The 25,085-nt window shown below is 38.8% G+C and overlaps 1 protein-coding gene across 2 annotated transcripts in view; it reads left to right on the top strand.

Moving 5' to 3' along the window:
* Positions 1–25,085, top strand: part of LOC126273114 (dedicator of cytokinesis protein 9) — a 319,479-nt gene that overhangs the window by 76,951 nt on the left and 217,443 nt on the right. For both annotated transcript variants that reach the window (XM_049976565.1, XM_049976564.1), the window contains 6 exons: positions 7,151–7,297; positions 12,196–12,414; positions 12,671–12,837; positions 19,700–19,861; positions 19,941–20,020; positions 22,162–22,415. In XM_049976565.1, coding sequence (XP_049832522.1) covers positions 7,151–7,297; positions 12,196–12,414; positions 12,671–12,837; positions 19,700–19,861; positions 19,941–20,020; positions 22,162–22,415 — 1,029 coding nt within the window. The remainder of the gene's footprint in view (positions 1–7,150; positions 7,298–12,195; positions 12,415–12,670; positions 12,838–19,699; positions 19,862–19,940; positions 20,021–22,161; positions 22,416–25,085) is intronic.

Here is a 25,085-nt window from a genome sequence, read left to right as displayed (position 1 = left end):
ACCTACTTCCTTTGTTTTCGGATTGCATTTCCTTAGGATTCTTCCATTGAATCTCAGTCTGGCATCTGCTTTACCAACGATCAACTTTATATGATCATTCCATTTTAAATCACTCCTAATGCATACTACCAGATAATTTATGGAATTAACTGCTTCCAGTTGCTGAACTGCTATATTGTAGCTAAATGATATGGGATCTTTCTTTCTATGTATTCGCAGCACATTACACTTGTCTACATTGAGATTCAATTGCCATTCCCTGCACCATGCGTCAATTTGCTGCTGATCCTCCTGCATTTCAGTACAATTTTCCATTGTTAAAACCTCTTGATATACAACAGCATCATCCGCAAAAAGCCTCAGTGAACTTCCGATGTCATCCACAAGGTCATTTATGTGTATTGTGAATAGCAACGGTCCTACGACACTCTGCTGCGGCACACCTGAAATCACTCTTACTTCAGAAGACTTCTCTCCACTGAGAATGACATGCTGCGTTCTGTTATCTAGGAACTCTTCAATCCAATAATGTTGCTCTGAAGTGTCAATGGGCTTGTAATTGGAATATTTTCACTAAAAGGCGAAAGTTTTCCAACACTGCTATGGCATTTTCGAAAAGGGTAATTCCTAATTGAAAACAGAGTGGAACAACATGTCCTACTATTGAAGTAATGTTGCTGAAAGAAATTAGAATACAACTGTTTCATTAAAAACATTTTGCTGCATGAAAAATCAATGTTTTCGTCTAAAACTGAAACAGCTGTTAATACAAATAGTGCTTATAACTGGTGTGGTTCTTCGATTTGGTTAAGTTTATTAAGGCACAGTTAAATAAAATGAAACAGTTCTTTTGCACTGCTGCAGAAAGTTTAATACATGCTAGATAAATAATACTATTTTGGTACAAGTCATCATTTTAGTGTGCCTAATTTACATAAATAACATGACGGAATTCACAAAGTACTAAAATCAAATGCATAAAAAAACACTATTATTTTAGAAAACAGAGAAATAGTCTCACCTGTCTGTCATATGCTCCCATTTCTCACGGACAAGATGCTAAAGACAAAGTATGGCTTCCTTTGATGAACGAAATCTGGATATAAATTTGGAATCAGCGTCATCTCACTTTTTTCTTCTTCATCATGCTTGTGAACAGTTCAGACAAAATCTTGTCATTGATGTCTGCAGCTGCATCTGTCACTACTTCTGCCACTTGACAACTTATTTCCCGGTTAAGTTTGCTAACTGGCCAAAAATCATCGATTATTTATCTTGAGTTTATTCTCCGGATAGGCATTATTTCGGGTTCGTACAGTGTGTTTCTTGCGCTACTCTGCGAGTAAAGCTTAACTGACTGCTAGCTGAAGATTGTACAGCTAGCCCTAGGTAATTAATGTCTTGCAATGGTTAAACAGAACACTTACCAGATAGCTTACTGCTGGTGGTGCTGCTATTACTGCTACTACCACCACTACTGCTACTGTTACTACTACTATTGCGAGAGGTAGCCATAAAGTTTTACTATCACTTCAAAAAAATGAAGTTATGTAATTATTTTTTTGTTTTATAATTGAAATTGGAGGAAGGGGAAAGGAAAGGAACTAATTGCTCTAGACTGGGACTTGAACCCTGGATCTCCTACTTACTAGGCAATTGTGTTGACCACTGAGCTGCCCAGACAATGTTTATAGCAAATGTGTGGACTATCTCAGTGCCCTCCCACAAAAAGCCACATATCTGCAGCCCTATCTGTGTCCTCCATGGTCACTACTTTTAGATTCCGGCTGGAGCTAAAACGTAAATGAGCATCCACATTGCAGGCTGTATATTAATTGCCCATTGAGGCAAATCAGTTATATGAACAGATGGTATCTGTTCTTTTGGACATGTCTGAAAGAACAGACAGCATGCAGAATCCACAGCTGTGATTCATATTTTGTAATTGAAGTTGGATGGGAGGGAAAGGAAAGGACAGGGAACTAATGGTATCAGCTGCGTCAAGAATTTATGCGGAATCAGCGGCAGTGAGTGAAAATGTGTGCCAGACTAGGACTGGAACCAGGGATCTCCTGCTTACTAGGCCGTTGTATTAACAACAACGCCACCCGGACACAGTGTTTATTGCAAATGCATAGACTGTCTCAGTATGCTCCCCAGCTGACCCATACTCCCACCTAGCAGTACCTATCTGCAGTCCTTGTCCATGTCTACCCTGCTTACTAATTATAGAGTCTGCAGGAGGTTGGATGTAAAAACTATGAGATCCATGTTTAGTGCCTCAGGTGACTGTCTCTGGCTTTCTGTGAAGTATTGCAAATTGCACTTCTTTTGTGCTCAGTAAGAATCCACCTGTGACAGTTCTCATGCAAAATATGAATGCCAGAACTTAATTCTTATGAATCCCATACCACCAAGAGATGTTGACACTACTACATTTATGTTGTACCTATCTCCACTTGTCTCCTCCCTTTCTCTCGGAGACATGTAGGAATTAATGGCTTTCCATACTCAGAACACAACTGGTCTGTGTTCCTACTTCTTAATATTATAGAACCAAACGTATAATTATTGCCAATTCTGTAATCTGATACTTAAGTATGCCTGAGAGTATACTTATTGAAGCTAAAAAATTACACTGTTCAACCATTTTTGAAGTGATACTTATTATGTAAATCTCAGTCATAAATAATTATCTTGATCATTTACATTGCACAAGAAGGCTTCACACTGTGTAGTCTACTTCACTCAACCAAAGCTGGCATCTTATGTAACAACTTTTACTAGCCTATCTGCCACAGATCTACCATCGATAAAAATTGCAGCCCGTGTAATGATGAGATCTTTGGATTTATCCTGTGATTTTTGTCCAAGATCTCCAGAACAGAATATTGAAGTTAGAAAAAAATTGATTTTCAGTGTAGGAGACTTAATGACTTTACTTTAGGTGAACCTAAATGCACTTGTCATTAGGATGTATGAAACATGATGATTTGATTTGGAACTGAAGAAAAGATTAAATACCATTCTATTTTATTCCCTGACTTACACATTTTGATAAACCTGAACAGCGCTTATTTACATTCTTGAGGTGCAGAACTGTGTCCATCACATCATTATATCACTATAGCGGTGGAATGTATTTTACTTCAAGTAATCTGTACTCTGATTTTGTTTGTTATTGAATCATTTTATGCTTTGTGTTCTGTATGTGGTGCTAGAACAAAGGTTGCATAGTGCCGTAGCTGCCAATCCTAATTCTATTAAAAATTCTATTCAGTTGAATGTATGTGTTCATCACTATCTCTTGGAACATTAGATGGTGATGTGTCTATTGATAATTATTATGTCATCAAGACCTTTTAATTTTTTAGTTGTTAGAGCAAGAAAATGAATTTCTATATTGTAGTGCTTTACTGCAGTTTTGGCCAGTAGAAAGTTAGAGCAGTTATTCTTTTTACTGTGAATTGGATTAATTTTTAATTCCTAATTTCAGTGCTGATCACCTTTTATTTCCAAATATACTTTTTACATCAGTGTAACGAAAAGTTAGATTGTTCCTTATCATAAAGATGATACGTTAAGTTGCAGACAGGCACAATTAAAGACCCTTACACATTAGCTTCTCCCCCCATGAACCATGGACCTTGCCGTTGGCAGGGAGGCTTGCGTGCCTCAGCAATACAGATAGCTGTACCGTAGGTGCAACCACAATGGAGGGGTATCTGTTGAGAGGCCAGACAAACGTGTGGTTCCTGAAGAGGGGCAGCAGCCTTTTCAGTAGTTGCAAGGGCAACAGTCTGGATTATTAATTGATCTGGCCTTGTAACAATAACCATAACGGCATTGCTGTGCTGGTACTGCGAACGGCTGAAAGCAAGGGGAAACTACAGCCGTAATTTTTCCCAAGGGCATGCAGCTTTACTGTATGATTTAAATGATGATGGCATCCTCTTGGGTAAAATATTCTGGAGGTAAAATAGTCCCCCCCCTTCGGATTTCCGGGCGGGGTCTACTCAGGAGGATGTCGTTATCAGGAGAAAGAAAACTGGCGTTCTATGGATCGGAGCGTGGAATGTCAGATCCCTTAATCGGGCAGGTAGGTTAGAAAATTTAAAAGGGAAATGGATAGGTTAAAGTTAGATATAGTGGGAATTAGTGAAGTTCGGTGGCAGGAGGAACAAGACTTCTGGTCAGGTGACTACAGGGTTATAAACACAAAATCAGGTAGGGGTAATGCAGGAGTAGTTTTAATAATGAATAGGAAAATAGGAATGCAGGTAAGCTACTACAAACAGCATAGGGAACGCATAATTGTGGCCAAGATAGATACGAAGCCCACACCTTCTACAGTAGTACAAGTTCATATGCCAACTAGCTCTGCAGATGACGAAGAAATTGAAGAAATATTTGATGAAATAAAACAAATTATTCAGATAGTGAAGGGTGATGAAAATTTAATAGTCATGGGTGACTGGAATTCGGTAGTAGGAAAAGGGAGAGAAGGAAACGTAGTAGGTAAATACGGATTGGGGCTAAGAAATGAAAGAGGAAGCCACCTGGTAGAATTTTTCACAGAGCACAACTTAATCATAGCTAACACTTGGTTCAAGAATCATAAAAGAAGGCTGTATAGATAGAAGAACCCTGGAGATACTAAAAGGTATCAGATAGATTATATAATGGTAAGACACAGATTAAGGAACCAGATTTTAAATTGTAAGACATTTCTAGGGGCAGATGTGGACTCTGACCACACTCTATTGGTTATGAACTCTAGATTAAAACTGAAGAAACTGCAAAAAGGTGGGAATTTAAGGAGATGGGACCTGGATAAACTGAAAGCACCAGAGGTTGTAGAGAGTTTCAGGGAGAGCATAAGGGAACAATTGACAGGAATGGGGGAAAGAAATACAGTAGAAGAAGAATGGGTAGCTTTGAGGGATGAAGTAGTGAAGGCAGCAGAGGATCAAGTAGGTAAAAAGACGAGGGCTAGTAGAAATCCTTGGGTCACAGAAGAAATATTGAATTTAATTGATGAAAGGAGAAAATATAAAAATGCAGTAAATGAAGCAGGCAAAAAGGAATACAAACGTCTCAAAAACAAGATCGACAGGAAGTGCAAAATGGCTAAGCAGGGATGGTTAGAGGACAAATGTAAGGATGTAGAGGGTTATCTCATAAGGGGTTAGATAGATACTGCCTACAGGAAAATTAAAGAGACCTTTGCAGATAAGAGAACCAATTGTATGAACATCAAGAGCTCAGATGGAAACCCAGTTCTAAGCAAAGAAGGGAAAGCAGAAAGGTGGAAGGAGTATATAGAGGGTCTATACAAGGGCAATGTACTCGAGGACAATATTATGGAAATGGAAGAGGATGTAGATGAAGATGAAATGGGAGATAGGATACTGCGTGAAGAGTTTGACAGAGCACTGAAAGACCTGAGTCGAAACAAGGCCCCCGGAGTAGACAACATTCCATTGGAACTACTGATGGCCTTGGGAGAGCCAGTCCTGACAAAACTCTACCATCTGGTGAGCAAGATGTATGAAACAGGCGAAATACCCTCAGACTTCAAGAAGAATATAATAATTCCAATCCCAAAGAAAGCAGGTGTTGACAGATGTGAAAATTACTGAACTATCAGTTTAATAAGTCACAGCTGCAAAATACTAATGCAAATCCGTTACAGACAAATGGAAAAACTAGTAGAACCCGACTTCGGGGAAGATCAGTTTGGATTCCGTAGAAATGTTGAAACACTTGAGGCAATACTGACTCTACGACTTATCTTAGAAGCTAGATTAAGGAAGGGCAAACCTATGTTTCTAGAATTTGTAGACTTAGAGAAAGCTTTTGACAATGTTGACTGGAATACTTTCTTTCAAATTCTGAAGGTGGCAGGGGTAAAATACAGGGAGCAAAAGGCTATTTACAATTTGTACAGAAACCAGATGGCAGTTATTAGAGTCGAGGGACATGAAAGGGAGGCAGTGGTTGGGAAAGGAGTGAGACAGGGTTGTAGTCTCTCCCCGATGTTATTCAATCTGTATATTGAGCAAGCAGTGAAGGAAACAAAAGAAAAATTCAGAGTATGTATTAAAATCCATGGAGAAGAAATAAAAATGTTGACAAAATTACAGTGTCATTGGCGAACCTCAGAGACAGCAAAGGACTTGGAAGAGCAGTTGAACAGAATGGATAGTGTCTTGAAAGGAGGATATAAGATGAACATAAACAAAAGCAAAACATGGATAATCTAATGTAGTCAGATTAAATCGGGTGATGCTAATGGAATTAGATTAGGAAATGAGACATTTAAAGTAGTAAAGGAGTTTTGCTATTTGGGGAGCAAAATAACTGATGATGGTCGAAGTAGAGAGGATATAAAATGTAGACTGGCCATGGTAAGGAAAGCGTTTCTGAATAAGAGAAATTTGTTAACATTGAGTATAGATTTAAGTGTCAGGAAGTTATTTCTGAAAGTATTTGTATGATGTGTAGCCATGTATGGAATTGAAACATGGATGATAAATTGTTTGGACAAGAAGATAATAGAAGCTTTCAAAATGTGGTGCTACAGAAGAATGCTGAAGATTAGATGGGTAGATCATATTACTAATGAGGAAGTATTGAATAGGTTTGGGGAGAAAAGAGTTTGTGGCACAACTTGACCAGAAGAAGGGATTGGTTGGTGGGACATGTTCTGAGGCATCAAGGGATCACCAATTTAGTATTGGAAGGCAGTGTGGAGGGTAAAAATTGTAGAGGGAGACGAAGAGATGAAGCAGATTCAGAAGAATGTAGGTTGCAGTAGGTACTGGGAGATGAAGCAGCTTGGACAGGATAGAGTAGCATGGAGAACTACATCAAACCAGTCTCAGGACTCAAGACAACAACAACAACAACAACAACAACAACAACAACAACATATTAGCTTTCGGCCACAGCCTTTGCTATGAAAAGTCAGACACATACAGAAACACAAACACATTCATTCACACAAGCAAGCAGTTATCCCTGGCAGCTCAAACTAGTGTAATTTTCATGTTGACAGTTTCATATAATCTTATGTTGCTGTTACTATGTTCATTGCAATTCCAAAGGTTGTCACGAAGAATTCTGAAATGACAGTTTTATTTTTCAGCATGTAAAGAATAATACTGATAATGCTGTTGAGCAAAATATCGAGCCATATAGAGAACAGTTTGGTCAACGTATTTTAGTTACTTGTGAAAATATAAGATTCCGGCTTCAAGCACCAATTGATGGAGAGAAGGAAGGCCTTTGCCAGGTAAGTTGGATGATAATTTTTATACTAAAATCAGTTGCCAGTAAAATGAAATACCTTATAGATGTTGCAGACTATAATTCACATTCCATCAGGTTATGATTTTTTTTGTGTGTGTTTAACTTTAAGCAGAATTAAATGAGCACAATGTGATTAATTTGGTTTATTCAAAGGTGTCCATGGAAAGGGGATGTGGAGAATAATTTCCATATTTGTGGAAAACTTCAGTGCATGGGTGATTAACAGAGCAAATAAAAATTCTGTTTGTTCATTTTATGCTGCACTTGCTACCATGAGAGTACACTGCAGTTCCCCTGTGTATCCCCCTCATTCTCTTTTCAAGTCAAACAGCTCAATAACCAGCTGTCATAGAAATGCTGAATGACAAACCTCTTTTGTTGTTGTTAAGAACCAGTATCGATACGCCAAATTGTATTTAGTATTTTCATTTGCCTTCAAATGTACAATAGAACTTCAATTTTACATTCTCTGATTTTTGATTTTATGCCATAAATTAGTAGCTCTTGTGAAAAACCCATAAGATCAATGCTAAAAATTCCCCAATTTTACATTTCTTCGTAGGAGAGTTTACCTCAATTTTAGGTTCATATTCAAAGTCTCACTTGACTTCATCCCATTTTCTTCCTATTGACATTTGATGTGACTGAACTAGTTATAACAGAACAGATAGTTCAGGTGTGAACAGATAGTTCACAGCATGGGTGGTAGTGGAATTGAAGGATTATTTTAGGCTGTTGTGGAGAGGAAATGTTGGCATAATCCATGATTGGTGTTGCCAACAAAACTTGCAACATTTAGCATCACTGCGCAATTATGATACGACTATTGCTAGGTTTCAGCATAATGGAAAAGCAAGACAGTCAGTGCAAATTGTTCCGATTTCTGATGTACTGTATTCAGCAAAAATTTTACAAAGTCTACAGAAATTCACTGAATTGACTTCTGATAAGCTTGTAATGGCAATTGGTGAAGTAAACTCATTTTTTTGCATCTGTTTCTCTTCAAGACTAAAATAACACTTTAACAGTGATGAGCCTATGAATTGCAGCTCATAAGAAAAGCATGGTGACGAAGTACGTCATTAAGCAGATGTCTGCATTTATGCTATGGTTTAACCACTTAGCTGCTGTGATGTTTTTGGTTTAATTCAACATGTTTATCCATTTTTCTTTTTTTGGGCAAGCACAAAGGATGATCTCTCAAAAGCATGTGTTTTGAATGTATAATTTGTAGTTGTAGCATGTCAGAAAATAGCTAGATTGTCTTGTACCCAGATACCTATTTCAATTTTTGTATCAGTGTTTACTTGCTGTTACACTTCTGTGAGTTTTGTTTAAAGAAGTGATGAAATTCATTACCACAAATTATTGCATGAACTTTGTGTTGTACATTTAATTTCCTTCAGTTAGACAAATTTCATGCAAAGTAATGGAGAGGATTGTGATTTTTATTCATATATGCCAATTAAATGTGGTTTTGCTCGTATTTTGGAGGGTTTTAACATTTTCCTCAATTCTGTATTTTCCTTGATTTTTGTGTTTTTTGAGTCTGGACTGCACGAAAATGTAAAATAGGGGTTTAACGGTAAAACATAAAGAATTATATTATATCTTTTCTGGAGCAAGTAGTTTTTATGTTGTTTTGGGATAATATCAAGTATTGTAGAAAAAAAGTAAGTTTGTACTAATAAAACACTAAATGATGCATAAAGAAGTCAGCAATTTTCCCTAAATGTTTAAAAAGGAGCTTGCAGACTTCACTGCGTGGCTTGGAATAGTTTAAAGTTGCTTCACTGAATCCATTTATGATCTTACAAGTTTGTATGGTACTGATAACCAATTGAAGATTCAAAAGAGTAAGTGCTCAATACAACCATGATTATTTAATAAAACTTAGTGATCATTATGTGAGGATACAAGGTGAACCTAAAATGATAAGCTTTAGAGATAACTTTATTTTTAATGTTTTATAATATTCTGTCATACACAAAGATAATTTTGTTCGCAAATAAACACTACTGACCATTTTGTATCAGTTTTTGCAAGTGCAATTTTAGGAATTTACTGAATAATTTATAAACTGGACTCATCACTTTGATACACACAATGAGTGAGTGATTCACTGTGTAAAGGACAAAACTATTGTCATTGTTTTGACAAACACCTGTTTTTCAGGACTTGTGAAGATAACATTATTTGGAAAGCCTAAAGAAGTTGAAAATAGTTTGATAAAATGTAATGCAATAAAGGAGACTGATAGATATTATTGTGACTTTTTAAAATTTATTTTGAGTAAGCCGTATTGACATCAATGAATCCTCCAATAACTAACATATACAAACATTTCTTAAAAAGTAGAAAATCCAAAGATAATGACCAAAATGAATCCAAACTCAGTGGATGTGCCGTAAAATTTCCCAGCAAAAAATGTTTTCAGAAAGATGGTTTAGGTGTTAGCCCTGGATTCAAGGACTGTGCAGGTATTATTTGAAGAAAGGTGGGTAACACCACTATTGCACCCTGGAATAGTGGTGCCCTAGTGTACTGGCCTTTGAACTTCTGTAGGATGTGTTTTTTCATCTGGTTCGTCACTGTTCTCCAGCAAGGATCGTTGATGCTTTGTGAACTCACATAGAAACTGCATGTAGGGTTCTTAAGGAACATTTCCAGGTTGTCTTTGATTCCATGCTGCATTGTTTATACGATGGTTAGAACTTAAATAGTTTTTTTGCACTCCGACTTCAGGCCACAAGTGACTCCTGGAACAAGTTAGTTCATCTCTGTGCCACTACCTGTGGAAGACCCAGGTGCAAGACCTGCCCAGTCCACTTCACAGCACTTCCTATTCCAGTCCTGTCACAGGCTTTATCCTATCCCATCAGAGGATAGATCACCTTTCGAAGCAGCCATATCATATACCAGCTCTGCGGCAATCATTGCGCAGCTTTTTTTTATTTTTTATTTTTTTTTATTTTTAAGTTGGTATGACTTCTAACCAGCTATCCACCAGGATAAATGGCCACTGCCAAACTGTGGCCAAGACCAAAGTGGATCACCCTGTGACATAACATGCAGCTTAACGTATCACACTTGATTTCAGTGGCTGCTCCACTACCCGGACCATCTGTATCCTCCCCTCCATCACCAGCATTCTGAACTGCACATCTCGGAGTTAGTCTGCTGCATCCACTGCTGCTGAAATTATCCTGGACTTAACCTACGATGACCACCTGTCCCCGTGCCCTCCACCCAATAGTTTCCACCCCCTCTGTCCTGCCACCTTCTCCCAATACACGTCTTCTCACCTTCATTGTGCGCCACTCTCTGCCAACATACCCACTAGTATATTCCCCTCATCTGATTCTCTATTTTTCCACTTCCCCTCCCCTCCGCTCTGTCCCTCCGCCCTACTGTGCCTGGCAGCCTTGTCCTGCTGCCATCTAGTCCCTTTACACTCCATCTAACAGTGCTCTTCTCTCCCTCCCTCTCTCCCTCCCTCCCTCTCTCCCTCCGTCTCTCCCTCTCTCCCTCCCTCTCTCCCTCCCTCCCTCCCTCCCTCCCTCCCTCCCTCCCTCCCTCCCTCCCTCCCCACCTGTACCCTGCTATTCCTTCCTCTTCCCCTACCCCACCTCACTCTGGATTGCTGCTTTCTTTCACTGTGAGAATTGCCTTCTGGTCACAGTGGCCAGAGATAGCGGTCATGTGTGCATGAGGTGTACCTGCTTGTGTGAATGTGTGTGTGTTTTCCTTTCTGAAGAAGGCTTTGGCAAGAAGCTCAGTGTGTAATAGTCTTTTTGATGTGCTGGTCTGCAACTCAACGACATCTTTACTGTGAGCAGCAATCTATCCTTTTCATATATATTTTTAATACTTTTATGTTATTTAAAGGGTAACTCTAAAGTGCACCTGCTAGTACTTTCAGGTGGCGGTTGCTTCCTGTGTAAAATGGAATAGAAATCATTGTATGAACTATATTGTACAGTAACACATACACATACTTATTACCCAAAATAATCAAAGGTTTAAATGATTCCAGATGTGAGCCTGTTTTTGATGAAAGAACAGTTCTGCGAAAAAATGTTTGCTTTACCAAAGCTGAAAGCTGTAAGCAGTTTTGGAGTACTATACTTCTACGCCCATCTCACGACTTACTCAAATCCATTAAATCTAGCCTCTGAATGTCTTTCCCAATCTCGGTCTTGTCATGTTTTCTCTTCTAACTGTGGTGATTTTCACTCATAGTAATTTCAAAATTCAAATAATTCCTATCTCTAACAGTAATTAATATATTTGTTAGGACAGAGGAGTTCTCTATGCTAGAAACTAGATACGCACTAAAAAATAAGAGTGCCATTGTAAACAGTGATTTTTTTAGAAACCTAGTGTTAACGCTAATTCATAAGTTTGCGTTGATCAAATGATTGCAGGTGTAGGTGAGAAATTCACAGATAATTCCATTACATTTCTGTATTAGCACTGAAGTTACACTGTAAATTGATATATGCAGTTATCTAGTGTGGTGGGTATAACTTTCCTTTCTGTGTATTGTCCTAGCAACTTCTTGTGTCACAGAGTTTTCACCAACTATGTATACATGATGTGCTAAGTGGCATTTGTAACAACTCAACATGGTACATTCAAACCATTCAATAAGTGATAGTCTTACAAGAAGTGTATTCGTTCCCAATGTGTCTGAAATAAAATTACTTTGTCAAGAATTAAAAGTTGGGGTTGCAATTAAATGTATGAGAAATTCAAACCATTCAGAAAGTATAAGTTATTTTGTGATGTAAAACCAATGGTTTTGAAAGAATTTCTTGTGCATGTATGGTGAAGAGAAGTGACTTAAACACAATAAAACAACTTTGATTTTCTCTACAGGTGGAACCATATTTAACAACTTTAGCTTTGTTTGACACAAAACAAGGACAGACAAGGAAGCTTACTGAAAATTTTCATTTTGATGTCAATCATCCTCAAGTACGACACATGCTTCCTCCTTCTTACCAAATGACTAATGGCAGGGAGTGTGCTGGAGATAATTTATTGGCGCCGGAGTTTCAACAAATACCAAATGAATGGATAAAGTATCCAAGGCAGGTAGGTTATGGACTTAATGTGTTGATTCATTTGTGAGCTAGAAAAGAACATTATTTGGAAATAATTTTATGCTGAGTGTAACAATAATCACCTTACAACAAGTAGAACTTCTAGCAAAGACTTGGTTTTTGTTAACGTTTTTACAAATGAATATGTAATGAGTTACTGGCTATAAATAATTTTCTGTTTCATAAGTATTAGACATTGCGGTACATATTCATCCCTGTGTAATGATTCCTTCTTTTCTTTCCTGCAGGCTATATTTAGTGTCAACAACCCTCACTCTGAAATTTACTTGGTTGTGAGGATCGACAAAATACTTCAGGGAGGTATATGTCAAACAACGGAACCTTATATAAGGAGTACAAAGGATCCTCGTCTTGGGCTTAAAATTCATAAACAAGTAAAAACATGTAGTCAGAGGTTTGTTGTTCTGTGAAACAATTATTTTTGCTTATGTTGTTGTTTAATCTCTACACCCAAAAATGTGTTATATACATCTTTGAAAACATATTCACGTGAAAGTAAAAGATCACACTATCATTAAAAAGCTAAAAATTAAATCATAAGGCCACCTGAAGTGTATTTTAAACAATATAAAAGTTTCTAAATGTATTTTTTAAATGTTCTTCTTTGTTATTCCCTCTCTTTCTTGACTTAAAATGACAATTTTCGTACACGGTGTATATACTGAGGTGACAAAGTCATGGAACAGTGCTCTGCAGATGGCAGTAGTGTTGCGTACATGAAGTGTACAAAGGGCATTGCATTGACGGAGCTGTCATTTGTACTCAGATGATTCAGGTGAAAAGATTTCTGACACGATGATGACTGCACGATGGGAATTAACAGGCTTTGAACGTGGAGTGCTAGTTGGATCTAGATGCATAGGACACTCCTTTTCTCAAATCATTAGGGAATTCAATATTCTGAGATCCACAGTGTCAGAAGTGTGCAGAGAATACCAAATTTCATGTATTGTCTCTCACCATGGACAACTCGGTGGCCGCTGATCTTCCCTTAATGACTGCCTAGACAGTGAGTAACACACTGGACTCGCATTCGGGAGGACTACGGTTCAATCCCGCGTCCGGCCATCCTGATTTAGGTTTTCCGTGATTTCCCTAAATTGCTTCAGGCAAATGCCGGGATGGTTCTTCTGAAAGGGCACTGCCGACTTCCTTCCCTGATCCGACGAGACCAATGACCTCGCTGTTTGGTCTCTTCCTACAAACAACAACAACAACGACTGCCTAGAGTTTTCAGTGCTAACAGACAACAACACTGCATGAAATAACCACAGAAATCAATGTGGAATGCCCAATGAACGTATCCGTGAGGGCAGTGCGACGAAATTATGTGTTACACCAGCTGACGACCGAAGCTATTGCCTTTGCTAACAGTGTGACATCGCCTGGGCTCATGACTGTATCGGTTGGACTCAAGATGATGTGAAAACTGTGGCCATGTCAAGTGAGTCCTGATTTCAGTTGGTAAGAGCTGATGGTAAGGTTTCAGTTTCATGCAGACCCAATGAAGCTATGGACCCAGCTTGTCAGCAGGCTTGCATACAAGCTGGTTGGGGCTCCATAATGGTCTGGGCTATGTTAATGTGGAATGGACTGGATCCTTTGGCCCAAATGAACCCAATTTGGTGCAACTGAACCAATCATTCACTGGAATTGATTTTGTTTAGTTACTTGGAGACTGTTTGCAGCCAATCATGGACTTCATGTTCCCAAACAACGATGGAATTTTTATGTATGACAGTGCACTGTTTCAGTGGGCCACAGTTGTTCGCAAGTGGTTTGAAGAACATTCTCGACAATTCAAGCAAATGATTTTTCCATCCAGTTGCCCACCACGAATCCCATCGAATATTCACGGGACATAATCGAGACGTCAGTTAGTACACAAAATCCTATACTGGCAACACTTTTGCAATTATGGACGACAATAGAGGCAACATGGCTCAATATTTCTGCAGGGGACTTCCAATTACTTGTTGAGTCCATCTCACGTGAAGCTGCTGCACTATGCTGGACAAAAGGAGACCATAAAGATAGTAGGAGGTATACCATTACCTTTGTCACCTCAGTGTAAGTCTCTTTGCATTCCTTTGAAAGTATCGAACACAGTAACATGTGCCATATGCTCATTTATGTTTTTATGGTTTCTGGAGGAGCGAATATTGCATCTAACAAACTAAAAATGCAGCTTTGGTGCTGAGGCCTGGAGTCGACAGTCTCTCTCTCTCTCTCTCTCTCTCTCTCTCTCTCTCTCTCTCTCTCTCTCTCTCTCTCTCTCTCTCTCTCTCTCTCTCTGTGTGTGTGTGTGTGTGTGTGTGTGTGTGTGTGTGTGTGTTTTTATGAATCTGAGGAAGCACTTTGTCGGATAGCTTAGATTACTTTTAAATGTAGTTGAAATGTGTGTGTCTGCTGCTCAAAGCCTCCATTATGTTGTGATTGTTGCATCATTGTCCCCCAAACGCAGAAAATAATTACTGCAAAATACCCCACTTTAACAATAAACTACGGCATTTACTTTTAGCTCCTCAGGTTGTGTGCTGTGGTAATATGGCTTGAGGACTCCAGTGTGTAGCAGGACTACAACTGTATGACTGAAAACAACAATAAAATTCTGTTTCATTATTGTTAACATTCTGTCACAGATTTTCCACTTAGAAAGAAAGTAACGTAAGTCGTATACATTTTTTCAGATGATCACTAGTGTCATTTGTACTGAAAACTGGTGGCTAATCGTGTTATTCAGAATTATCATTATTTGGACATTCATGGCCTCAGTAGCCTATTGCATTTTTTTTTCCTCATAAAAAGTGTTTATAAATTCTTATGCATTTCACCACTGTATGTCTTTTTAACCCCCCCCCCCCCCCCTACTTAAATTGCTATATTGTCAGAGGTATGTGTATTGCTTCAGGCTCATTGGTGTGTCTCTGAACTGTATTGACTGATTATTTTGCATGCTTACCGTCAGGGTTCTGCTACCAGTTTAGCCTCAAGTGGCCAAGCAAATTATTCATCTAGCAGCAGCAGTATTTTCTTTCTTTTTTGGTAATTTTCTGATGCCATTAGAGACATTTTCAATGTGAACCAGTTATATTTATGACTTTTTATCATCTCCTGTCTTGCTTTTGATCACTTTTTCTTGTGGCCCTATTAATCACCAAAATGCTACTCAGACATTCATTCTCAGTTTAGGTCATGCATCACTTGATGCCAGCAGAATTATTCTTGTATCCTCTGCTTGAAGTACAGTAATTCAAATCTTCATGTAAGGATCTGACTTTGTGTGTTGTTCTTGTAAAATAACTGACTCATAATGTTTGTCAAGATCGTCTGTATATGAACATAGCCAGGAATACTGTGTTACGACTATCATCCCACACTGTGCTGTAAGAGATTTTGAGGTGGACATTATTTAGGTGTTGGTAAAACATGTGTTTGTTCTTTTACCCATGTTACTAAATGACAGAGATGTCAGAGACATAGCATATCTAGTATTGAGAGCTTCCTCTTCAAATGTGCCATGGAAACCCCACTGTAAAAATAAACACTCATTGTGTCAGTTGAGTACTCCTGGAGAAAGAAACAGACATCATGGTAATCATTGTAATCTTGTAAAGAACTTTCTTTCTCAGATTGACAGTAGACCAAATAAACTCTCTGCAAACAATTTTTGTTTATGAGGTGCAGTGAAAGGGCTGTAGACCCAGGCCTCTAGGTAGACTGTCAAAATCTCAACTGGTTGTCTAAAAAGAATCATATCAGATACAATCACTACCATAAGATAAAATATGATAAAAAATATTAAACAGGTTTCTTAGTTTGCTACGTCTGCTGTCTTAATAAATTAGCTTAAATCAGTTTATTATTATTATCGTATGCATCAGTTACAGTAATACACATTTAGCAATGAGCGAGGTAGCGCAGTGGTTAGCACACTGGACTCGCATTCGGGAGGACGATGGTTCAATCCCGTCTCCGGCCATCCTGATTTAGGTTTTCCGTGATTTCCCTAAATCGTTTCAGGCAAATGCTGGGATGGTTCCTTTGTAAGGGCACGACCGATTTCCTTCCCAATCCTTCCCTAACCCGAGCTTGCACTCCGTCTCTAATGACCTCGTTGTCGTTAGCAAAACAAGGAAATATATATAAATGAACATGTGAAATTATATACAGTACACAAGTTTTAAAACAGCTCAGACTACACTCAGATGTTGATGGATTCGATCCAGCGGAGTGCCTCGTGGGCTGCTTGATGGAGCTTCTCAATGCCACCAGGGAAGTGTATGATTGGACATTCATTCACAATGTGGCTCATTGTTTGGGTGGCACCACAGTCACACACACTGTCACTCTAAAAGCCCCTCTTGTGCATGTTGTATTTGCACCTACCCTCTTCAGTCCGATATCTGTTTAACTGCACCCACACCTCCCTTGGTTGTTGGAAGCCTGAAACTGGAACTGTTGGATTGTCTACAGGTTCGTGGTTCCGGATTCTTGTAGCTTGCCACTCATGTTTCCACTCTGCGTCCTGGTTGAATCCTGTGGATAGAATTTGGACTCCCATTTCATATGCTGGTCTTCTAGATTTGAGGCGTTTCCTGGGCAGTGATAGCAAATCGTCATGAAGAGGGTTCGAGTGGTTTTCAGAAACTTGCTGACAGAGGTTGTAAAGAGCAGCCTTTTGACGGAGGTCTGGTGGACAGATGTTTGAGAGCACTGGTAGCCAGCAAGTAGGTATAGACCGGATTGTACCACTAATTACTCTCATAACTGAGTTCAGTTGGACGTCTACTTTCACTACGTGGGCACTTCGGAGCCAAACAGGTGCACTATTATGCTGCTTTGTATACCAGTGCAAGGGATGCTCCTCGGAGGACTGATGTGGTTGCTCCCCATATACTGCCTGCCAGCTTTCTCACAAGGTTCACTCAAGTTTGTATTTTCTTGGCCAAGTTGGAAAGGTGTTATTTATATGTTAAAGTTCTGTCCAGAGTGACTCCCTGATATTTTGGGCTAACATTGTATCTGACTATGCCAAGAGGGCCGAACTGTGGACTGATCTTTGCTGATGAAAGGCTATTAGAGAGGTGGAACCGGCTTACCTCGGTTTTAGAAACATTTGTTCTCATTCGCCATGTCTCAAAATACTCAAAGCTTAGTAAGGCTGTTCATTAGGTGTTCTTCACATTCAGAAAGGTCTTCACTTTGATATGAAATTGCCAGGTCATCTCCATATTGAAATTTTCGGCAGGTCATATTTGGCAGGTCAGCTCTGTAGAGGTTGAATAATACTGGAGCAAGAACAGAGCCCTGAGATAATCCGTCATTGGGTACACACCATCTGCTTTTCTCTTCTCCTTGATGTACCTTAAACCGCCTATTGCTTAACATGTTACTTAAGAGGTTGCCAAGAGTTTTGTAAGGTATTGCTCTCAAAAATTTAAATAATAGGCCCTCGTGCCACACCGTGTCATAAGCTGCTGACAGGTCAATGAACACTGCTCCAGTTTTAAGTTTCTTTTGGTATCCAGTTTCTGTGTGAGTAGTCAAGGAGAGCACTTGTTCACAGCAGCTTCTATGTGTTCTGAATACAGCTTGTTCAGGTGGTATCATAGCATTAATTTGATTTAATTAATTAAAAAAGGAGATTGAATATAGTGTGTGAGAATCAAGATATGCATGTTGGGATAAAGACAGAAGGAAAATGGACATAACTGCCTTTGTGAGGGTTGTACATATGAATGTAGTTAAACTATTAAATCAACAGAAATACTCTATAACCAACAACTAACATTTATGTTTATTAGTTGGAATAAATTCAGAGGCTGCTCCATCTTGTAGGTGACACTTAAGAAATTTAGGTCATCAGCACAGCTTCCATGAACACAAACACCATTAGGTGTTCTACAGTTCTGTCCAGTATGTACTGTGTGCTATCCTGGTGAACTTTACATCCAGTCTTTACACTGTTCAACTTATACTCATCATTTTATGTTGTGTAAGGTAACCTTTTTTACATTAAATCAGATTTTTTGATGACGTCTTGGCTTATTCATTTTTCATCTATTTGAATGAAGGTGTCACACACATCTTTATGTCAGTATACATATGTATACACAGCTGAATTCCTAAGTAATATTTCACCTCAAAGGATTAATGTTGACTGAATTGTGTATCAATATTCCAGTATTTCCCACATCTGTTCAGTGTATGGCCATTGGTGTCTGTTGCTTGTGTGGCACTCCATGGGAAGTCCACTATAAAAATGTTCTTGTTAGTTTTTCCATGTTTGGATGATGCTGATTCTGCAGCTTTTGTCCAGTTACTGGAAATATGCTCCAGTTGCTTAATTATAACTTCTTTAAGTGCACACATCTGGTTTCTGCCTTCACAAAGTCATGAGAAGTTGCTGTGGTAGTGCATGGTGGTGTCTGCTGCAGGGTGTATCAGTGCCAGCTTGGTACAGCAGTAAATGCTAGTTTCATATACACTTCACAATGGTATAATATAAAGGCTGATACCAGTTTATGGACTTAATAACATTCTAATTAAGTGACTGGAGCACTTTTCATTAATTTAATAAGATATTGTCTTACCTCATGACTTGCAGCTGCTAACTTCATGCGGATGTGCCATTATCTTTGACAACAGAAGTATTTTGACTTGCAGCTCTCACTTGTGATAATAGATGCTCACATCTGGACTGAGAAAACTTCAGTTTATTGTGTTGCTCAATGACTTTGGTGCAAACAGACTTTTGGAACCAGTTTCTAATGAATGTTCAGTGCACTCACCATTTTTAAATCTCAGAAAACCCCATTTCCTTGTAAATACTAATAAACTGCAATTCTCTTTGCTGTTATTTGATCCATATTGGATCTTGTGAACACCGCAACCATTAATGATAGTTGGCGAATGACACAACCAGCCACAAATACTTTTTAAATGTTTTATTTCAGTGCCATTACTGGTTTTAGGCTACCATGAGGTTGAACATATACATTGAGCTACAAAACCACATGGACCACAACAAAACATATCACCATATACTGGGGTACGCATTGTGGAGCAGACAAAATGCTGTTGATCAAACATCTTTGTAACAAAAAGTATTAACCCTCTGAAGATGGGCATGGTATCCTGAAACCTGTTATGGCAATAAAATAAAACATTTAAAAAGTATTTCTGGCTGATTGTGTGATTCACCAATTATTCTCTTAACTATTTCCATAAGTATTGTTATTTTTTGTTAACAGGTTAGGAAATTATAGAATGCCTTTTGCATGGGCAGCACGACCACTGTTTCGGCTTTATACTAACGAATTAGACACAACCCCCGACTTCCCAGCTGTATATAGACAAGAAGGAAATAAACTTACAGATGAAGAAATTTTGAAAGTGCTTGCAGAATATAGAAAGTAAGTATGCCATTAAATTCTTATGAAAATATCTGTATTTTATACTTACTGTCAACATGTAATGTGTTATTTATTGTAGACCAGACAAAATGAGCCGTCTCACTGTAATTCCTGGGTGGATCACTGTAAAGGTGGAGCAGATTACAGAGATTCCTGAGAGTAAGTTGCTAAACATGCTAAACATATTACTGGGTTTTATGAATTAATGCCTTTTATGTGTCTAGTTATGAAATGTGGTTACTTTCCAGATGTAGTTGCTGGTTAACAGTAGTCACTTGCTTCAATTCATTTAACAATTTCATGTACGTAATAAATTATTGAGAGGCAGGTATATTTTCAGCATTTTGATATATTTGTCTTTGTAAGGAAATCTTAAAGTAACATAATGTAGGTACAGAAGCACACAATATTGATAGGTCATAATTCTTATTCAAAATCATTGTTGTTTGAGTAATAATTGTTACTATTAATTAATTCCAAGACTTACCAAGCGGTAAAGTGCCGGTAGATAGGCACAATAAATAAAACACACACACACAGAATTTCTAGCTTTTGCAACCGACGGTTGCTTCTTTAGGAAAGAGGAAAGGAGAGGGAAAGACAAAAGGATGTGGGTTTTAAGGGAGAGGGTAAGGAGTCATTCCAATCCCGGGAGCGGAAAGACCTACCTTAGGGGGACAAAAGGAAAGGTGTACACTCGCACACACACACACATATCCATCCGCACATACACAGACACAAGCAGACATTTGTAAAGGCAAAGAGTTCGGGCAGAGATGTCTCACAGAAGAACCCTAAAAGTGCCCCACTTGTGACAGGATACTTCCCGGGACTGGATCAGACTCTGAATGTGGTTCTCCAGCAGGGATACGACTTCCTAAAATCCTGCCCCGAAATGAGATCCATCCTTCGTGAAATCCTCCCCACTCCACCAAGAGTGTCTTTCCGCCATCCACCTAACTTTCGTAACCTCTTGGTTCATACCTATGAAATCCATCCCCAAACCACCTTCCCTACCCTCTGGCTCCTACCCTTGTAACCGCCCCCGGTGTAAAACCTGTCCTATGCACCCTCCCACTACCACCTACTCCAGTCCTGTAACCCAGAAGGTGTACATGATCAAAGGCAGAGCCACGTGTGAAAGCACCCACGTGATTTACCAACTGACCTGCCTACACTGTGACGCTTTCTATGTGGGAATGACCAGCAACAAACTGTCCATTCGCATGAATGGACACAGGCAGACAGTGTTTGTTGGTAATGAGGATCACCCTGTGGCTAAACATGCCTTGGTGCACGGCCAGCACATCTTGGCACAGTGTTACACCGTCCGGGTCATCTGGATACTTCCCACCAACACCAACCTATCCGAACTCCGGAGATGGGAACTCGCCCTTCAGTATATCCTCTCTTCTCGATATCCGCCAGGCCTCAACCTCCGCTAATTTCAAGTTGCCGCCGCTCATACCTCACCTGTCTTTCAACAACTTCTTTGCCTCTGTACTTCCGCCTCGACTGACATCTCTGCCTGAACTCTTTGCCTTTACAAATGTCTGCTTGTGTCTGTGTATGTGCAGATGGATATGTGTGTGTGTGCGAGTGTTCACCTTTCCTTTTTTCCCCCTAAGGTAAGTCTTTCCGCTCCCGGGATTGGAATGACTCCTTACCCTCTCCCTTAAAACCCACATCCTTTCGTCTTTCCCTCTCCTTCCCTCTTTCCTGAAGAAGCAACCGTTGGTTGCGAAAGCTAGAAGTTCTGTGTGTGTGTTTAATTTATTGGGCCTATCTACCGGCGCTTTCCCGCTTGGTAAGTCTGGGAATCTTTGTTTTTAATATATTTTTCCCATGTGGAAGTTTCTTTCTATTTTATTTACATTACTATTAATTAAGATTCTTCTGAGTATGTTCCTTGACAGGACTTTTGAATATTGACAAATGCCGTAGCTGTGGGTTTCCACATAACATTAAGGATTATTTAGAATAGTTTATTTGTTATCATTAATAGTGTTGGTGTGACCTATGAATTATTTTGGTATGGCTCATCATTAACACTTAAAAACATGTGAGTGCAAATACTTTTAAAAAAGAAAAAAAACACTATTTTATTCATTGGGTATCATGTTTTAAAATTGTCACATCAAAAATTCGTGAAGTTTTCATGTAGTGTCCAACCTTACTATGTAGTTTATATTGTGTAAGATAGTTGTAACAATTGCTACTAACACATTGTTTTTACAAATTAGTTTCCATTGGAATATTTAGTTTTTTGCTCTTCACTTCAAAATGTTTGTTGTTAACAGATACTCTAACAACAACACTTGCTCCCCTTAAGCCATTTCCTCTCCCACCAACAAGTGAACCAACTCTAGAAGTAGTAGAGTTTGAGGGGAGTTCCGAGAAGGATGTTCATCCATTTACAACATTTGTAAATCATCTGTACGTTTACCCTAGAAGTCTGAATTTTGATATGCAGAAGAATTTTACAAGGGCAAGAAACATTGCCTGTAGAGTTGAACTCAGGGATTCTGATGAAGATGGTGCAGAACCTCTTTGTGTAAGTAATTTTAATAAATTTCATTAGCATCATTTGTCAAGTTACAAAGTAAATTTTCTAGTGCTAATGAAATTATGATCATTATTGTTTAAAGTTTAATTATTGTTTGCAAAGCATTGCTGTCAGTGTGAAAGGCAATAGAACTACTTGTAAACCATTTCCCTGGTAAAAACAACACTGAGAAATGTATGTGATTCCAAACAGAGCTGGGATCTCATGGTGTCACATGTGGCTCTTCGGTAGATTAAAAGAAGTAATTTCTGTTTGTAGTATTGAATTAAATACATAACATAATAACTCATAGAGATGGAGTGACTGGTCAGTACTTATCTTCAGGTGGTGAAATTCTACATATTGCTCATAGATGCATATAGAAGGGAAGAAACTGTCAGTTCCTTCTTCAGTGAGGAAAAAGGGCTAACTTGGGAAGGAGACACAGGTCACTCAGACCCATGTTGAGAGCAACCCTTGTGAGGATGAGGGGAGATAAACATGAAGGGCAAGATGTTTGAGAGTGAGAGGTCAAAAATGGTATGTTGGTATGAATTGTGCTAGCTTAGGTAAAGAAATGATGCAGAACATAATGAGAGATAAAGATGTGTGTGTGTGTGTGTGGGGGGGGGAGAGCAGAAAGTGAATATAAAAAGTAAAAAACTGAACATAAATAAATGGAAAATGGGGGACAATAATTGATCAAAAATGTAGAGAAATAAATGGAGGAGGTAGTTGATTAATCAAGGAAAAGTCTTAGATGGCGGCAAGATGTCAGAATACATTTGAGAGCAAATTTTAATCTTCAGAATCCAAGGAAACTACTGTTGGATGAGAGGATCCAAATTAAAATGTTCCATTTTAAAATGACTGTTGTATTCATCAAAATTAATATAAAGCCGAACATCCAAGGTAGCAGGAAGTGAATCTCCTACTATGGAATAATAGGTTATTTTCCTGTGTTAAAAATATGGTCCAGATTATTATAATTCTGAAGGATTATAACAATAAAATAGCATTTCCTGTAACATTGTCACAAAATATCTGTCATTTTTTATGTAATTGAAGCTTAAAAATCATTCAATTTCAAGATATGGTAATGTGATTGAAAATGCTGTGTTATTAGCTGATCTGATGACATCAAATACTGGGAATGAGGTGAAGCTATACATGTGATATAGGAGTGTTTACTGAAGATGCTAGTGTTTTTCAGTATTTTTTCTACAAACAGTTCAGTTAATTTAGTGATGGAAAAGACTTTTCAGTAATAGTGGAAAGAATTGTGGAGGCTGATAGTGGAAACCTTCTATAAATTGATGAATTTATGGTCCCTTCATTTACCAAGAACAACCCAGATTTTTATGCTTGGGAAATAAGGGACATGTAAACTGTATTGCGTAGTGACTGGGACAGAAGTGCTGTGACACAGCAGTATGTCACAGAATTGTCTTAAAATGGAGGGAACCTGCAACTGGATTATTTGCTTGACCCATGCTGAAAAGATTTTCCAAAGCAAGTAGTGAAAGACAGCACAATAAACTACAGTGGAGATGATTCTGGTTGCTAATTGGCGTGATTGTTGCCATAACTACTACTGTTTTACAAGTATCTCTTTTCTCAGTTTTCATATTTTCAGACAGCATAATAACAGTCATGGTGAACTGAGGAGCTTCATTGTATTTGCCTTCAATGGCTTTACACATTGCAGTTTTTCTGTTCCTCCAAGTCATTAATTTAAACCACCTGGCAATTATGTCTATAAAATATACAGCTGACACAGCAGAATGTTAAGGTACCTTTAGTTCTACTGCATATTTAACTGCTGCTGAAACACTGTGATTTAAAAGTGCTTAAGCAGGACTACCCTGATTTCTATAGTTGTCCCCCTGATTTATTTGTAGTCTGTTCCCTAATGGTGAAAGGAGAGCTGCTATTTCTCCTCGGAATTGGTGGATCCTTCATCGTGTAGATTCTGAGTGACCCTCACATCACCTTTCCCTAATCTCCAAGTTCTTTGAAATGGGCTGGGAGTGCAGTGATATACTTTTTTGGGTTTCTGTTGGAATTGCTGAAAGCTGTGGCTTCCGAGAACATGTACTGGTTAGAGACATTTTGACCATATATAAAGATAGTATCTGTTCCCAAAAGAACAGATACCATTGATGACCGTGCAGCTTCTCTAGAATGAAATGATAATTAAATCAACACCCTAGCTGCAAACAGGCATTGATATACATCATTGGGGACATGTTGAAAATGTGTGCCCCGAACGGGACCCGAACCTGGGATCTCCTGCTTACATGGCAGACCCTCTGTCCATCTGAGCCACCGACAGCACAGAGGATAGTGCGCTTGCAGTGACTTATCCCTTGCACACTCCCCGTGAGACCCACTTTCCCAACATGTCCACACCACTACATTCGTAGTGCGCCTAATAGATGTTTGCCCATCGCACTCATTACTCGTGGAAGATTAATCTACCAAGTCCCGTATGAGTTGGGGCATAGCGTGTGCATTTGAACAAGGAGGACAGTGGCCGGGTAGCCATATTTTAACTATATATGAAGATAGTATCTGTTCCTGGAAGAACAGATTGACCAAACTGTTTCTCCTAAATATCCTTTCTTCCAGGGGAGATAATGCAGCAAGATATGCAGACAACTTTTGTGAAGTTTTGAA

The sequence above is a fragment of the Schistocerca gregaria genome, chromosome 5 (assembly GCF_023897955.1).
Source record: "Schistocerca gregaria isolate iqSchGreg1 chromosome 5, iqSchGreg1.2, whole genome shotgun sequence".
In the NCBI taxonomy this organism is placed as follows: Eukaryota; Metazoa; Arthropoda; class Insecta; order Orthoptera; family Acrididae; genus Schistocerca; species Schistocerca gregaria.
This window is presented reverse-complemented; position numbering and strand designations above follow the sequence as displayed.